The 17775-nt window shown below is 45.9% G+C and overlaps 2 protein-coding genes across 3 annotated transcripts in view; one reads left to right on the forward strand and one right to left on the reverse strand.

Annotated features, from left to right (window-relative positions):
• LOC139346234 (biotinidase-like) lies at positions 1-3097 on the forward strand. Its single transcript, XM_070985202.1, has 6 exons — positions 1-538; positions 723-872; positions 1462-1613; positions 1724-1901; positions 1999-2598; positions 2672-3097. Exons 1-6 carry the CDS (start codon positions 323-325, stop codon positions 2957-2959), a joined length of 1584 nt encoding a protein of 527 aa, XP_070841303.1. The 5' UTR covers positions 1-322; the 3' UTR covers positions 2960-3097.
• Positions 3094-17775, reverse strand: part of LOC139346233 (serine/threonine-protein phosphatase 6 regulatory ankyrin repeat subunit A) — a 22684-nt gene continuing 8002 nt past the window's right edge. The window contains exons 1-29 of one of the 2 annotated variants that reach the window (XM_070985199.1): positions 15142-15823; positions 13371-13454; positions 12481-12559; positions 11270-11340; positions 10485-10685; positions 10330-10417; positions 10042-10184; positions 9735-9842; positions 9550-9654; positions 9033-9111; positions 8749-8863; positions 8438-8520; positions 8293-8356; positions 8024-8092; positions 7733-7873; positions 7516-7627; positions 7393-7419; positions 6977-7051; positions 6645-6846; positions 6411-6498; positions 6127-6244; positions 5810-6038; positions 5619-5706; positions 5452-5535; positions 5213-5361; positions 5048-5130; positions 4562-4644; positions 4359-4450; positions 3094-4271 (exon numbers count right to left, since the gene is read on the reverse strand). In XM_070985199.1, the coding sequence (XP_070841300.1) occupies positions 3979-4271; positions 4359-4450; positions 4562-4644; positions 5048-5130; positions 5213-5361; positions 5452-5535; positions 5619-5706; positions 5810-6038; positions 6127-6244; positions 6411-6498; positions 6645-6846; positions 6977-7051; positions 7393-7419; positions 7516-7627; positions 7733-7873; positions 8024-8092; positions 8293-8356; positions 8438-8520; positions 8749-8863; positions 9033-9111; positions 9550-9654; positions 9735-9842; positions 10042-10184; positions 10330-10417; positions 10485-10685; positions 11270-11340; positions 12481-12559; positions 13371-13454; positions 15142-15297 (3309 nt within the window). In that variant the 5' untranslated portion in view covers positions 15298-15823 and the 3' untranslated portion in view covers positions 3094-3978. Of the gene's footprint in view, positions 4272-4358; positions 4451-4561; positions 4645-5047; positions 5131-5212; positions 5362-5451; positions 5536-5618; positions 5707-5809; positions 6039-6126; positions 6245-6410; positions 6499-6644; positions 6847-6976; positions 7052-7392; positions 7420-7515; positions 7628-7732; positions 7874-8023; positions 8093-8292; positions 8357-8437; positions 8521-8748; positions 8864-9032; positions 9112-9549; positions 9655-9734; positions 9843-10041; positions 10185-10329; positions 10418-10484; positions 10686-11269; positions 11341-12480; positions 12560-13370; positions 13455-15141; positions 15824-17775 lie in introns of those variants that run through there. The other variant, XM_070985200.1, reaches the window with a different exon arrangement.

Consider the following 17775-nt stretch of genomic DNA (forward strand, 5'->3'; position numbering starts at 1 on the left):
AATAAAGGTTTTGTTTATCTCTACTTGCCAGGTTGCTGTTAGTGCTGTGGGGAAAAAAAACTGTTTTCTGCGACGCCTCCAGCGTAATGTAGCAGATGATTTTTGTGAAATGTAAAACATGGAGCTGCTGCACAGACAACGACTATGAGGATCCAGATTTACGTCGTAAACACAACTCTGTTCGCAAGGGGAGCTTCTCTAACCCGGGAAATCGCTCAGCTGTGTCAGCTCTGTTGCTCTTTACCACAAGTTGGACTTCTGACCCCTCAGGTGTAACTTGTCCATCTGGGTCACGCCACAAATTTCTCTCAGGGAAAACGCAATGTCGTTGTTCGTTGTCGTTTTTATCACGTTTGTTTTAACGTCGGTCGTTCAGGCAGAGTCCGCTGTGGATGCCTCGTATATTGCTGCTGTGTACGAGCACAACTTAATTCTGAACTCGCAGCCTCATGTCCCCCTGTCCCGACCCGCTGCCCTGCAACACATGCAGAAAAACCTGGACATCTACGAGGAGCAGGCTGCCCGGGCTGCTCAGCAGGTACGATCAGAGCAAGGCATAGTTATGAATATTGGTGTTCCCAGCTCAAATCAGTCACCAGGAATGGTTGTATTTGTCTGTATGGTCACATAAAGAAATGTCACAGACATCACGACTACATTAGGGTGAGGAAGCTTGTCACTTGTCTCACCTCTATACTCTGCTCCCACCTTACTTTCATCAGGGTGCCCAGATCGTGGTGTTTCCAGAAGATGGTCTTCAGGGTTTCAACTTCAGCCGTTCGTCCATCTCCGGCTACCTAGAGACAATTCCTGACCCCCAGCAGGAGAGCTGGAACCCCTGCACAGAGCCGGGCAAACACAACAACACTGAGGTGCAGAATCGATTATTTTTAGACTTCAAGTTGTTGTTTAATACAGCGGTCCCCAACCACCGGGCCACGGGCCGTACCGCTACTGCCCGCTACACACACACACACACACACACACACACACACACACACACACACACACACACACACACAAATGATAATTATAATAGTAATAATAATAACATCAATAACCTGGACCGGGATCCGACCCGGGATCTGACCAGGAACACACACAATAACAACAACAACAACAACAACAACAACAACAACCCGGGCCGGATCAGTACCTGGGATCTGACCCGTTACACACACACTAATGATAATAATAGTGATAATAACAGGTGGGTGGAGTCAGTTTGAATTAAAGACATGAATCAGTTTTTCAGCATCCGACCTGGGATCCGACCAGCGACCAACCCGGGTCTGACCCGGGACCGACCTGGGAAAGTAAAAAAAAAAAAAAAAAGGTTGGGGTCCGTTGGTTTATCAGACATGATACACTGACATGGACCACGAGGCTGCCCAGAGCTTTCACTCATGCAACAGCAGTCTGTGAATATGAATCACACTGGAGTGTGGTTGTGTTTCACAGGTTCTCCAGCGGTTGAGCTGCATGGCCCGTCGTCACAACCTCTACCTGGTGGCCAACATGGCTGACCTGCAGCCCTGTCCCCTGTCGACCGACCCCTCCTCCTCTTGTCCCTCTGATGGACACTGGCAGTTCAACACCAACGTGGCTTTCAGGTGCAGTGTAGGCCTTTAACATAGAGGTCGTTCAGCTGAAGTCCAGCAAGTGCACCAATGCATTATTACCATGTCTATGTGAACTGTTCACGGTATCTTCTTTCATGCAGGTCAGACGGCCTGCTGGTGGCACGCTACCATAAGTACAACCTCTACTTTGAAAAGGCCTTTGACACACCACCACAACCTGAGATCATTACATTTGACACACCCTTTGCTGGGAGGTTTGGTCTCATGATCTGCTTTGACATCCTGTTCCATGAGCCCACAATTACTCTTGTGGAGAAGGTAGAAAAACAGCTCCTTAAATTCTGCACCCAACTCTACCTTCCTGTGTTTGGTCTTCTCTTTTCCTAACATCCGTCTCCCTTTGGACCACTTTTAGGGTGTGCGTCAGCTGATCTTTCCCACAGCATGGATGAACCAGCTCCCTCTACTGGACATGATCCAGTTTCAGCGTGCATTCAGCTTGGGAGCCAATGTCACCCTGTTAGCAGCAAACATTCGTAATGACCAAATGATCATGAGTGGAAGTGGTATCTACACCCCTTTTTCTGCCACATACCACCATGCCAAGAAAGGAGACCCAGAGGAGGGCAGACTGCTGGTGGCCAGGGTGCCAGTTTTAGATCCACTGTGGGTGGGGCAGAGTGTGGCCACTGAGGAGGGGATAGTTATGGATAAGTCCACATCAAATACAGCTACAGACTCTGGATACTGTCACCAAGAAAGCTGTTTTGATCCTCCTCCTCCTGAAACTGCCTCTTCAGTCCCTTCCTCCACCACCACCTTCATCTCATCCATGATGTACGACCCATTTACATTTGTCCTCTTAAATGAGACAGAGGGCGAAGTGAAGGTGTGCGATGGCACTTTTTGCTGTTACTTGCAGTACCATATGTTACCACAAGTGAGCAGCAAAGAGCTCTACGCATTGGGAGCATTTGCTGGAACACACACAGTGAACGGACACTACGCCCTGCAGGTATGAATGAGAAGAAGTCTGAATATCTGAAGTTGCTTCATGAGATGTTACATTAATCACATCTCTGTTGTAGGTATGTGCACTCGTCCGCTGTGCAGGGTTGGACACCACTTCCTGTGGACAGGAAGTGGAAGAGGCTGAATCTAAGATAGACTTCCTGTTGGAGGGGAAGTTTGAGACCAAATATGTGTACCCATCAGTTTTGGCCAGTAAGCTGGTCCTGGAGCAGCCTGAGCATGTGGAAACGGCTGAAGACGGCACAGTGACCATGAAACATTCAAACATGACTGGTGGGCTGGTCACTGCCTGTCTGTATGGACGAATGTATCACCTGGACAACGAAGAAACTGCTTTGAAATAGGTGTGTATGTTAGGACAAATAAATGAAATGCATTTTAAAAACTGATATAAAAAAACAAATGTTCTGACCAAAACTGATAATGACAATTCAGCTATTACGCTTTTCATCCGTCATTTATACACTGCAATAAATCAAAAACAAATATTTTTTATTCATTCATGACTTAATCTTTACAAACATTGCACCAAGTAGCATTCATCCTCCGCCTGAAAGTTGCTTATTCCTAAAAAGGCAATATTTATTCATTTCTCTCTCTCTCTCTCCCACAGACACACAAACACACTATCTGTTTTACACGCACACACGTACACACAGTGTCAGCCACTTTCCCCTGTCTCCAGTACAGTACACAGACATTGAGTAGTTACAGCATTGCAAGTTAAGTTGGGCCGCTTATTCTGGTCGACAATTACCTGACTCCTGGACCAATCATACAGTAAATGGGTCTTACATCCACCTGCTGTCAGAATCAAAAGATTCAGGTTTCCACTCGGAATAATTTCTTAGGATTCAATAATGACTTCCTCTCCTCGGAACTGAAAAGTGGTTCAAAAACAATGACGCAGCGTTACCAATGTGACAGTCATCAATGTCTCCCGTGATAGCTTGAAGAATAAAAACTCAAAAGTACAGTAGGGAAAACAGTACTCAATGTCCTGGTCCCATAAGATTGTCCCTCAGTTTTTTCTTTAGACAAGCTGTCGTGCTACAAAAAAAGCAGTCCTCTGAGCTTTTACAGTGATACTGTCTGAGAGAAATGTAGTGTGTATTCACCTTATTCTATATTTTAGTACATTATTTTCCACCCCACTGGGTATGCACCATAAGGAAACAAACATCTGCTTTACAACAAGGGTTATTTTTAGATTTGAAGAGGCTCACCTAAAAATATCTGCACACTGGCTCTATTTTCTCCCTCTTTTCTCTCTTTCAGTTCCTTGTCAGTGATCTATTAAGGCTCCTGAGTGGCTGGCCAGCCTGCCAGTATTGCAACACTCTGTCCATTAGAAGCTATGTCCTCAGTATGTCTCTGAATCGGAGTCATTCATTTCATCGTCTGCAGAGGACAGTGGGCGCTCCGGCCTGCAGTAGGAGGCATGGTCAGGCCTCAGAGGGGGTGGGGTGTCAAAGGCCACACCTTTGGAGACGTGGTTGTTGGTGGGGTGGTGGTTGATGACTGTCTGAGTAAGAGAAAGCGCAGGCAAAGCTGCTATGGTCACCATAGGGGAGGTGGGCATCATGGAGTTGAGGATGAGCGCCAGGCAGTCAGCCACATCACGGTTGGGAGCGCAGGACAGAGCTGGAGTGTAACCTATGGATAGGAGAGGAGCGAGAGAGTGAAAAAAAAAAAGAGCATGAATAGTGGGATGAGTGCCGCAGCAGTAAGATGACAACTAACCGTTCTCGTCCACTGCTAACACACTGGCTCCTTTCCCCAGCAGCTCCTGGACCACCACCGTCAATCCCTTCCTGGCTGCAACGTGCAGGGGCCTGCAGGAAGGTTGAGGGAGATGCACCATTAAAATAAGTCCAGTCTGAGACTAGTAGATTACCCCCCCGTACCGGTGAGTGTCTGCCTGCACCCCTGGGAACACTACGTACGTCTGGAGAGCAGCATTAGTGCAGTTGATGAGGTTCCTGTCGCCGATCTTCTCCAAAATCAACAAGGCACTCGTCTCGTGACCCTGAACGGAACAGGAAGCAATTAACTAATGAAGTGAAAAACAAAAACAAGTAAAATTTTACATGTTACATAACGTCAGAGAACAGCTGTCCCATTATAACCATTGCTAAACACTTTCAAATTAAAATCTGTAGTCATTAGGCAGAAAAAAATGTAACTTTGACTTGTCTCTTTCGTATATTTCTCACACATGAACTCATAGGACCTGCCTTTTTCTTCCAGCTTGCAGACAAATCTACTTTTTAGGACATTTTGTAGAAAGCTGTTAATAAATTCACAATAACAAAATAAAATCACCATTATTTGGATGTGTCATGTGGGTCAGAGATTCTTAAATGTGTCCGGTGACATGCATTCACTGCGGCCACTGAATGGAAAAGCATTTCCTGCATCTGAACTGTTACCTTGCTGCACGCCAAATGTAATGCTGTGTTCCTGTGTGTATCCTGTAGTGTCAAGTCTGCTTTAGCACTGCTCACCAACACCTCTGCAACACATGAGATGCTTACATGTAAAAGGGTTTAGAAGTCAATCGGCAACAGTGTAACTGTATCAGTGCGTGTACTGACCCACAGTATTGGTCTGTCCGTTGAGAGCGGCCATCATCAGCGGTGTCCTGTGCAAGTGTGTGTCGACTACGTTTGCCTGAGCTCCGTGGCTCAACAGAAGGGAGACGCACTCCACATGGTCGGAGAAAGCTGCAGCGTGAAGGGGGGTCCTGCATAGACACAAACATGGTAAACAATGCACAAGCAGACAACTTTCATTAAAAAAAATGCTGTCGTTTGTGTCTGTTTGCATCTGTCACCTGCCCTTGGAGTCAGTGGTATTGACGATAGTTGTGCCCAGGGAGTCAATTAACATCTCAGCCACTCCCTCGTTATCGTTCATACTGAAACACACAATGCACACTGTCACATACCCTCAGTGTCTACTCACACAGAAGCATTCATTGGTACAGACACGTTGTCTTACACAGCACAGTGCAGAGGACTGAAAGAGTTGCCCTTAATCTTCTTGAACACCTCCTGGTCTAACAACACCTCCACACAAGCATCATATCCTAGGAAAACAGAGAGAGGAGAAAGGTGGGAACAGATGTAAATACTGCTTTGTTGTGTCATCCCGAACAGACTTGTCAAGTGTGTCGTGCTGTGTCCTAGTACCATTGTAGCAGGCCCAGTGCAGCGGGGTGTAGCCCTGGTTGTCAGTGAGGTGTGCGTGAGTGTGTGAGGTGGTGGTGGTGGTGCTGGCCTGCAGCAGGGCACCCAGGGCACCCACACGGCCACAAGCGGATGCCAGGTGGAGTGGGGAGCGGCCCCGGATGTCTCTGACACACACACTAGCCCCCCGCTGGAGGAGGGCCTCCACACACTCCTCCTGGCCTGTCACCGCCTGTTAAAAACAGTAGAAAGGATAAAAAAATCGAATAAAATATTCTAAATCAAGTTGGAATGTTAGTGGGTGTGTGTGAATGTCTCACCCCTCGGTGTAGTGCCGTCCTCCCCCAACGGTCCTGAATCTCTACACTGGCTCCTTGACTGAGAAGAGAGTACACACACTCTGTGTGTCCATTCAGCACTGCCAACATCAGAGGGGTCCTGTAAACAGTGTGGAAACATGCTATAAAATGTGTATTTAGTTTACATTTTCAGTGAAACTAGTTCAAGTCATCTCCTCAAACACATGGAAGCATAATCATCTCAGTGAAAGCCTCCAGTCTAAGCCATTTTGTCTATGCACACACACACACACACACACACTCACTGTCCGTTGATGTCTTGTGCGTCCACATTAATGTGTTGGTCGTTGTTGCTCATGAGCAGGCGCAGGCACTCTGGGTGGCCATTCATAGCTACAGCAGACAGAAACACACACATGCAAGGGCATGACTTCTTTTTCTAAAGCAACAATAAACAAACCTCATTCATGTGATGTGTTACATCCAAACACACGTCTGTGGTTTTATGTGTCTGTGTGTACAACTGCCTGCATGTATACCTGCAGCATGTATGGCTGTCTTTTTGTGTGTGTAGTCACAGGTCATGGGTGAGGAGCCATGGTGCAGCAGCAGAGAGACACACTCCTGATGACCCCTGGAGCAGGCCAGACTGAGGGGGGTCCGGCCCTCTGGGCTGCAAACGTCAACTTCCAGCAGGGACGACAAGAGAACCTCTAAAGCTCCACAGTGTCCGTGGTAAGCCTACATCATTGGAAGACACACATCAACTGATGCACCTCTTCCATGTCACGTAGTAGAGACAGTCAAATCCTAGGTGTGAGATAAAAACATACACATACACACACAAGCACGCACAAGTCTTTGAACTCACCGCCAGGTGGAGTGGACTGACGGGTGCCCGGCTCTCTGAGTCACTCAGGATGTCTGTTGCAGATGTTTCCATTAACTGAAATAGATGGTTCATATGTATCTCAGATTTGAACGGCATTAAAGTGGAACAGACGTTAAGCCACAGTCACACTTTCTTGTGCTCCAGTAACACAATGAGAAGCATGCTTTCTCTTCTTAACTGAGATTAAGAGTGCATTGCAAAGGTATGTGCCACAAGGAGTTGACAATTGATATCCAACCAATAACAAGACCGAAGGGGTTTCAAGGTATCTTCATCTGCCCACCAGGTGATCTAACCTCCATGTTCCTCATTTGCCCAACAGAGGGAGCTACGCACAAAGAATCAATGTACAGTAAAGGCTCACTGTGTTTCAGACCAGGAAAAATCCTTCTTACCACATCAAGAGGTGTCTCACTCGCCATCTGAAAGGAGCACAGACAAAGACATTTTATCAAACCGTGTGCGTACTTGTGTGCTGTAGTTTTTCTATTTTCTCTTGGTGCGGCAGCAGTACACACCAGTTCCAGGCAGAGTGTGCGCCCGTAGGCCGAGGCATAGTGCACTGCACTGTAACCCTGCTTGTCTCTCACTCCTGGATCAGCATCGTTCCTCAACAGGTATTCCACACATCTGACAAAGACAAAAGAGAGGAGATTATAAAAAAGCCAAAAAAGCTGTTAACTGACTCTGAGGATTCTTTGATACACTCTGAACAACACACAGAGCAAAACTTACTTTCCATCAGTGTCAGCTGCAGCAGAGTAGTGCAGGGGGCTGCAGCCCCGCTGGTCCAGCTCATTGATGCTTGCCCCAGAGCCCACCAAGGCAAACACACACTGGTAGTTACAGTTGGCTGATGCATAGTGTAGTGGAGTCCTGGGAAGGCCAGAGAGTTTACACAAGCTATTATTTATGGCAGTGAGGACTTCATACTCCTCCTCTTCCCCAAAATATAGTAAAAAGTTGAGCTCTGTCTTCAGACTGTATTTCATTAATTCCTAGAATTAAATGAGATACATTGCTCACCTTCCAAAGTTGTCTTTGCTGTTAAAGTCCACTCCAATGTTTAACAGCAGGTTCAGACACTCCAGGTTCCTGGTTGGAGACAGTTTTAACAGAGATGTTTTGTTGACTGCGTGGATAACACTTCAAAGCATACATGCTTTCTGTACAAAGGTGTACTTAATAGATGGATACTATAAAACAAATATGGTGTTAAATAACAAACAAAAAGGCATAAAAAGAGGCTCAGAGACAAAACAATAATAAGTCTGTAAGCAGGAATAATGAATCACCCTCCAGCTGCAGCAGCATGTAGACAGGTCCTTCCAAAGTCATCAGGGGTGTTGATGTCAAACCCTACGCGAATATGGAATCAGCATCAGTTAGGATGTCAACTGGATGTTTCCAGCAGCAAGAATGGAGTCAGCATGAATGTACCTGAGGACAGCAGCTTCCTGCAGCAATCTGAGAAGCCGCTGAGAGCTGCCAGGTGTAGAGGGAACATCCCGTGAATGCCTCTCCTGCAAAGATTGAAGGCAGAGAAGGCAAGTCATCACAGGACATGGAGGACAAGGTGTGAAAGCATGGGTGCATGTTCGATGACAGGAAAGAAAAAGAGGCCGAAAGAATGTTTCTTCCTGAGACTAACCATCTCCAGTCATCAGATTATCTGTGCTTCTTCTTACGAGAGCACAGATGACATTTGGTGGGAAGATAAGACAGGTGGTTAAATGTCAATTGTTACTAACTTGGCGATGTTGGCTCCATGTTTGATGAGTGCTGTGATGATGAGCTCATGGCCACAACGGGCAGCAATGTGAAGGGCAGTGTTTCTGCTCTTGTCCTCACAGTCAATCTCAGCTCCTACACACACATAATTAGAGAGTATAAGTATGCACTGAAGTTAAAACAATTGAAATAAACACACACACACACACACACACACACACACTACATTTACTATCACTACCAGGAAATGCAAACGAATTTGAATTCAGGCGTGAAGCAGAGAGCATGCTGCATGGCCTCTCACCATTTTGAATGAGGGCCTGTGAGCAGGAGAACCTTCCATGAGTAGCTGCCATGTGGAGGGGAGTCTTCCGATCCTTACTCTGGACAGATGGAGGGAGAGACGAGAGGCAAATGATTATGACTGAGTAGACTGTGTCTGTATATCGGTGTTGGAGTGCATGCAGAGGCACATTAAAGTGCTGATGTGGGAATCTGACTCAACTGTGAGTGCAATACTGTAGTGTTAGAAAGCTTAGAATGAACAGAAGCTATCTTAAACCCCCTTGTGGACCACACGCACACCCACACACATATTCCCTGAGCAGCTTGCAGCCTCAGGGATCCATCCCCTCCCGCTTCATCTTCCATATGGCCTTGCATCTTGAGGCTGTGGGGACCTAATATCAGTTTCCATCACTGCTACCAAAGTGTTAACAACACTGTCATTTCAGCTTTTTACTTGATACTGGTCTGCATACACACAGCTGAAGCTGTGTGTTTCAGTGTTTGTATGATAATATATCTGCATATGGACACACCCGCATATTGATGTGAGCTCCGTGGGCCAACAGCAGCTCCTGGCACAGCGCCCCCTGGCGTGAGGAGGAGGCAAAGTGGAGAGCGGAAAAACCCCTCTCGTTCACCTGAAACAAGGAACCAATTAGCACACATTTAAATGCAAGTAGACACGCACATGCTGTCTCTCACAGAGAGGTGCACACACCTGATTGACGTTGGCCCCTGCCTCGATGAGCTCACTGACCACCACATCCTGTCCGTTGTAGCATGCCAAATGGAGTGGAGTGTTGCCATAGGCGTTCACCTCATTGACCTATGGATGGAGAGAAGAAATGTTTGTTTATGTACAGTTTTTCAGGAACACTGTATAAGTTGTAGGGCTTTTTTGCATTTTATTGACTTTGGAATATTTAAACACAATTTTTAGATTAGGCTATGTCAAAGAGTCATGGCACATTCTATACACCTTAAGGACATTGCTAGCGCATGCATATATTTGTGTCTGTACTGACATGGACCCCCAGGCTCAGCAGGTAGTGCACTGTGCTGCTCATCCCACTGGAGGCGGCTGCGTGGAGTGGGGTGTAGGCTTTCTTGTCCTTGCAGTCGACTTCTGCTCCACTGGCCACCAATAATTTCACTACCTCCAGGTGTCCTGAAACAGAGGAGAGAGAGGAGGAAATGAGTCACGATCTGCACACAAGGGGATTTATCCATTGCAGAAAGCAGTGTGTATGACTAGGGAGATACAGCGGCTTCGTCTAGTGTGATCAAAATGTGTATCTGTATTAGTAGCGCACCCATGTAGGCTCCCCAGTGGATGGCTCTCCTGTCCTTCTTGTCAAATGCATTAATGTTGGCTCCTCTGGACAGCAGCAACTTCACCATCTGTCACACAAAAGCAAATTAACTGGATGTTGACGCGTGCGTGAGCGTCTATCTGAAAGAGACAAACCTCTACATGTCCACTGAAGGCAGCGTGGTGCAGGGCGGTGCGTCCCGCCCGGTCAGACACATTGACATTGCTTAGCAGCGGGACCAAAGCTTCGGCGCAGCGTACCGCCTTGTTGCTAGCTGCAACATGGAGCGGCGTCTGCCAGTTCTTGTCCCGGGCGTTAACATCTGCGCTGTGCTTCAGCAGCACTGCCACTGCATCCTGGATGGAGAGTGAGAATGGGTCAGCCTGTGCAGACAGAGGGTCTATTTTCTAATATGCCTCTAACAAAGTGTGTGCAGGGGGCTGTGTGTGGGCGGTTATAAAAATCTTTGCTATTCATAGGGGGGTTCCATGCCGACAATAGCACAGAGAACAAGAGACATGATGGGCTGTTTCAGTGCAGGCACGCTGCCCTGGTCCAAGCAAAATAGGGAAGGGGATTTTGAAGGTTTATCAAACATCAGCACACTGCATGGTGGTTATGTCATTTTACCCCTTTAAGGCCAGATTGTTCAAGTCTTATCCTGGCAGCAATACTTTTCTCCATCTCAGGCCAGTAAGGTAGCCAGTCTGGCTCACTGAAATGAAAGAAAGGCTGCATTTTTGCTGTAGAGCTACTGCCAGCTGGAAAGGCCCCTTAGTGGGGTTGAATGTGTCTTATCAATCAGGGGTATGAAAAGCTGTCGTAATCTAACTGTTATCTAAGAGCATTTTATTGCTGGTGACAGAAGAACATAATCACTTAATTACAGTGGAGTCGCTGAAGCAAACATTAGCTGTAGTGTGTTTGTGTAATGTGTTACCTCACTACAAGAGGCAACAGCTCGGTGAAGAGGAGTCAACCACTTGTTGTCTTTGGCATTAACTCTGGCTCCTGGGATGAGAGAAGCAGAGAGTGAGAGGGAGAGTGAGAGATGTCAGAGATGTGTCCACAATGGAAACCTGTAAAAAATGTCTCACTGAAAGATACATTAAAGGCTCAAGAGAAGAGAGAAGACTGAAGAGAAAGAGTGTGAAGAGTAAACAAAAAGCCAAGCCGGTAGTTTAAAAGGCTTTTTACGTGACCTATGGGGAGGGGGAAGCCAACAGTGCTTGGAAGATACAAAACTCCCATGATCCTTTCTGGCACAGCTTGGGCGTTAAAATAGCTCTGCAGTTGCACCTGTTACTTGCTCTTCACATTATTGAGAAACAGTGATCACACTCTCACACACACACACACACACATACACACACACACACACACACACACACACACACACACACACACACACACACACACACACACACACACACACACACACACACACACACACACACACACACACACACACACAGCGCTTGTGTTACAACAGGGTTGGCCCCACCTCCTGATATGCTCAGCTGACATTACGGTAAGTCAAGCCGACACAGACCCTATCAGATGATTGATAAATCATCAGTCGTGAAGAGAGGGTGACAGTCACAGAGCAGGGGGCAGACGCACTGCAGGAACAGGGAGCAACATGCGACGATGAGAGCGATGAGGAACAGGCAATGGTTTTGAAGACTTTAGGAAGGCATGGCGAGATGGAAAGATGGGGTAAACTGACAGGAAACAAAGAAGTGTGAAGGCCAACACTGGAAAAAATAACCTTTTTTTGGTGTTATAACTTACTTATGTTTCTGCAAACAAGTAAAAAAAAAAGCAAAGTTGTTTACAATTTCAATTTCACCTTGTGAACATCTTAAAATAAGACAAATCCACTATGCCAGTGTTCCTTGACACAGTTTACTGTGCAATGAAATGAAGTGTGTGAATTAATAAACAGATACAAATTTAGGAGAGCCAATACAGACTCGTGAAAAACAGGACCAGATGGACACATACAGGGATGGCTGCACAGACAGAGTGGATGCATGAGTAAGCTTTCAGGTAGAATTGATACTAGAGGTGGATGTGCATTAGGTGGAAATGAAGTCGAATGAATGGCTGAACAGATCGATAGATTGAAGGCTGGGCTGCTGTGTTTACCTGAGAGGATAAGCAGTTCAATGATCTCAGCGTCTCCCAGGTAGGCTGCAGCGTGCAGAGGCGTTCGCTTCTCATTGTCCTGAGAGGGGATCGCAAAACACAGAAGAACACAAATTTAAGCATGTGCATTATTCCTGTTTTTTATACAAATGTATGCCTTGAGACACATGCTCACACACACCAACACACATCATGATGGAGTGACAATCTATAAACCTCACACCGCTTCAGACCACAAGAAACATGAGATGAGAGTCACAAGGAGAATAATGTCTATGGTGTGTTCACTTGTATTCTTCACTTTGCTCCATCATTTCAACACATTCTGCTACTGTATCCCCAACTCTCTCTCTTTCAGTGCAGGAGAGAGCAATCAACAGAGTGGGGCTATAAACAAATGTCATGTGACTGTAATAGGCCTGGACCAGTGTTGCTGACTCCATGAAGATTCAGTGTGATGACCCCAGCACTATAGCCTGACATAAAGCCGAAGCACAAAGAGAAAAACAAAGACAGTGAACACAGAATGTGGTGTAAACAGGAATTAGAGTGAAAGCGATGGGAGAAAAAAAGCAGGGATATCAGGTGAAGGTTATGTCCTCAAACCATAGGAGAGGATAGTGTTATGAACAGTCTGTGTGGCTGACAGCTATGTAAGATGGAGAAGCTGCCAGAAGGCACTCTCAGTCGGTCAAGCAATCGATGGGAACCCAAATCAATTGTAGCTGGCTGGCTGGCTGGCTGGCTGACTGCTGCTCTCCTTGGTGTTTTTCATATGTCATGGTGTGTGCGAAGCTACAGTGGCAAAACACTAATACAAAGCATGATCAGAGCACAAACATATATACTGGGAGAAAATCGGGGGATATGGCAAGAAGAGTGTGACTTACCTGAATGTTCACATCCTCCTTCTTGAATATGAGGGAGCGAACTTCATCTGGGTCCACATTGAAGATGGCTCTTAACAGAGACGGCTACAGAGAGAGAGAAAAAAAAATAAATAAAAAGGAGATGAGGAAAAGCTGATGTACACTTTTACATACTCGATTTGCAAGGCAGTAATTTTAGATGCTGACAAGTGTGTTATCAGTGAAAGTTATGAGAGTCACAGATGGGAGAGTCTCACACAGACACTATAATCCTGTGTTGGGAGAGAGCCATAGGTTGCAAATGCCTGTATATCACCAATTTGTTTATGACAGTAGCTGCTGCAGAATACAGCACATCACAGAAACGCAGGCATGCATGCACACAGCATTATGGAGTCTGTGAGGGGTTAAAGCTGTGCTCTCTTGCCACTTGGTGTCAAGCCAGCTAATAAGAATGTAAATGATGTGTAAAAGGCAAGTAGAAAGAGGGGATGAAAAGGAAACTATTAAACAAGTTATTCAAGGTACTTCTGTTCTTAAGAACATATGACAAATTTCCCAAAGAAGGGAGTTGCAAATGATTGAGAAACAACTACACACTGGGCACGCCTCAGTAATACTATCTGCCACTTTGGTTTCATTCACCATGCGTGTGAATGTGAACAGGCATGAGCACGAGGTGCCTGATACTGAGTGAGATTTGTACAAAGTCAGTCCATTCATATCAAAGGTTAAGGGAAGTAACACTATTTTAAGCTCACAATTCAATTCTGCACACTGGATTCAAAATACAGCAGCCGTGTGATATTTTTCAAATGTATGGTTACTAGTTTTTTGTATAGTTTATTGTCTTTGGGACTTGGAAATAAGTAATTAGTACAAGGATTTTATTGAGGATATAATAATGATAATACACAATTTATTGTAAGCTGTGCTTTTCTTTGTGCTGCAACATTAAAAAAGAAAACTAAGGCTTTAAATGTCAAACCCCATCTAAATTACAGTATATTACCATTCCCACATTTTTAATCTATCGAGTACTTTAAGTCTATTAAAGTACTGTTGGTGTACTGATAACACGTTGTCACATGGGCACCTTCTTCCCCTGCGAGGGCTGCCAAGTTATACCATTCAGTGCTACATAAATACTATAATGTGGATAGTGCTCTCCGTTTTCCCCATCCCTCTCTCATTTCATTCGACTAAAAATAAGTGGGACATGTCAGGCATGTCAGTGTCTGTCTCATGCCTATTACACTGATGACCACTGCAACTATGTCGGAGATTGGATAAGGTAGACATGGACCGAAAGCACAAACCCTGTCATGAGAGCCGACTTTCCCCTTTCTCTGTGTGCACGTCAAAGAGCAGCTTTCATAAGATGAAACCTCACTGTCATGTTTCAATGGTGAGTTTGTCCTTTACACAGCCAACACTGGAGACTACAAAGGCCTAGGCTTTGGTGATTATCTATACAAACCAGCAGTCATCTCATATGGCAGGGCTATAATGGTGATTATATTGGTGCTATATTTAGCACTAGACTGTCAGTGTTGGAAAGTACATTGTATTGTCATGCAATGGACGTGTAACTACGCAGTTCAGCACAGGTTTAAAGCAGGCCAGGTGTGAGAAGTGCAGTGATCTGTTTAAAGCCCCGGTGAATGGTGTCATTCACACGAAAAACCAAAAGTAACAAAATGAAAAAAAGACACGGCAAAACCTCTGCTGATTCAGATTCAGCAAACTCTAATTCAGTCAACCAAGAACCAAACAGAAGGACCCTTCTCACCTTGTCCTCCTGAGCGGCAGCCCTTCGAGAGGCATGATGGGATCTGCGGTCTGGGGATGATTTGGGCCGAGGAGGTGGGGGCGAAGAGGAGGGCTCATCCTCCTCCACCTCCTCCAGCACCACGATACACACACGGCTAGCCCGCTCTGACCGCATCAGGAACAAACACTCACACACACGCCAACACAATCACTCACACACTCTCTCTTGCTCACACAAGCATACTGTAAATACACAGTGTTCCCTCTTACATACGTGCGCAATTCAGGAGCACAAAGGTCAGCAATAAATCCCACAGAATGAGCGGTGTCCTCGTGAACAAACACGGCACATCTTCATGTAAAATCCAATGTGAAATCCAGCTCTGTCGTCTATCTGTCAGTGTTGCTTTGCAGCATGTCTCCTCTCCTCTCTCTAACCCACACTTGCAATCTCTGTGAGCAGCAGTAGCGGAGACAGCAGGGAATTCCTCTGCGTAATGGTGGCGGTAAGTGGCATGCGGCAGAATGAGCTTGGGCTGCCTAGCAGCACACAGGAAGCTACATATCCTCACTGCTGTGCTGCAGCCAGGCACACACGCATCAGACACAAACACACACAGACAGAGACCCTGTGATTAGCGTGGACGGGGGCTGTAGCAGCCAATGTATGTGTGGGCATGCGTCGCTGGTTTCAGGCAGACTGCTGAAGCCAGCTCTTTCAAAAGAAGAGACAGAGAGAGAGAGGGAGAGGAGGGGGAGGGGAGAAAGCGAGGGAGAGAGAGAGAGAGGGGGAGAGAGTGAAAAGAAAGGGGAGGAGAGTTGGGATGAAAGGGGAGAGAGTGAAAGAGAGAATAATTGTAGGCAGGTAGCGAGTGTGGAGCACTACAAAACACAAAGAATCCTGAAGATGAATAGAGCAGAGGACAAAGATGGGACTCGAGAGCCCAATGGGTGCAAAATGGTTACAGAAAGTTCACTGCGAAACAAAGTGACTCGAAATACAGAATATAAAGAACAAAAGATAGAGAGGGCGCAAAAAAGAGTAAGCAAGAGAAAGCAAGGCAAGAGAAGTGAGAAATACTGGCCTGGAGGACAGTCCGGGTCCTATTTTGATGCCCAGTTGTTATCACGTCACTTGCCAAATAGTGTCGATTCACGAGTCCCCCGTAAGTTCATTTAAGTGTAATAACAAAAGCATAAAAGGAGTGATGATGCTACAGTAGAGATGGTGCAGCACTATTGATTCTTTAGTGAAAGCCCTGCTATCTTCACCATCCAGTGCCATGTTGTTTGTTGAGAGCTTCAGTCTGGACGTCTGATCTGTATCGTGATTTTATGATCCTTGTTTTATGTATCCCGTGCTAATCCGCTCAACAAAGCTCTGATCTCTGGTATTGTACATCAAAGCAATGGTGTGAAGCACTGGAGGTATCCTCCATTAAATGGCCAAGCATGAGATAACAGAAAAAGCTGTAAACCACACAGCATGGTATAAACAAAACCATGTGCACTATAATGTGCTAATTAAGATTTTAGCGGTCTCCATCTTCATAAAGCTGGTGGTAAAATAGAAATGGCTTTTCCTTCTAAATGTAAGAGAATAAAAGAAAATGGATAGCAGATCGGTGTGTATACGTGTGTGTGTTTCAGTATCCTCTTTGGTGTATTGGTGGCATAGCTTCAAAAGTCCCCGTCCCCTCATTATAAAACTGGAACAAACTGGCTTTGCCAGAGAATGTGAGGGTAGCTAACAAGACCAGTCTGTGCGTGCATGTCTGTGTGTGTGTGTGTGTGTGTGTGTGTCTCAGTCTAACTTCATATTCAACACAGATCCTAAAAAGAGCCATCTTGCCAAGCCACACAACCCCATTAACTCAGAGGGAGGGATGGAGTGAGGGAGGACGAATGAGAAGGGGAGATTCAGTTGGATGGAGCTTTTCTGCAGGCCTAAATTTTGAGTCTAATGGACTTACCATTTCTAAACTCAATATGAAACACAGCCTAACAATCTTTCTGCTCCTACAGTTGGCGTTACGGATTTGCTTCTAAAACAGAAATAAAGAATGATGTTTGGGAAGCAAAGCGTGCAAACAAACAACCAATGTGTTGTCTATCCCACTTGCTTGCAGTGGGGATACTCTCAGGAGCGTAGCCCAAAGATGTTTACAGAGCACATTTGTTGCCATTTCCCAAACAGAAATAAATCTTTCTGTGAACAGTGAGGATTCATGTGTGTTTAAAGATGTCATCAGGATTCTGAAGCATAGTCAAATGTGCGCTAAGCAGGAAAACCCAAACCAAGCAAACTAAGACGGGCATTCCTCAACACGGGCAACAACATATTTTTTGATGTGTTGGACATGTGCTTTTATGAGGCAGGTGGAGCTCCAACACCTGCTGCATTTACGCTAAGCTGGTGTTGCCACAGCAATGGGACACATACAGAAGGTGAACCCGATCTCATCACAACAAGAGGACGCAGGCACAAATATCCACGAATAAAATGCCACTACAACCTACGAGCTTTACTTCATGTGAGACTCAATGTGATAGCGTGCATGTGTAGGTGAAAGCATGCGGCTTGCACTGACCTCTGCTCTGACCCTGCCACAGGCTACACTGTGTGTAATGTAATCCCTGTCCAGAAACATGT

This window comes from Chaetodon trifascialis, chromosome 17 (genome assembly GCF_039877785.1).
Source record: "Chaetodon trifascialis isolate fChaTrf1 chromosome 17, fChaTrf1.hap1, whole genome shotgun sequence".
In the NCBI taxonomy this organism is placed as follows: Eukaryota; Metazoa; Chordata; class Actinopteri; order Chaetodontiformes; family Chaetodontidae; genus Chaetodon; species Chaetodon trifascialis.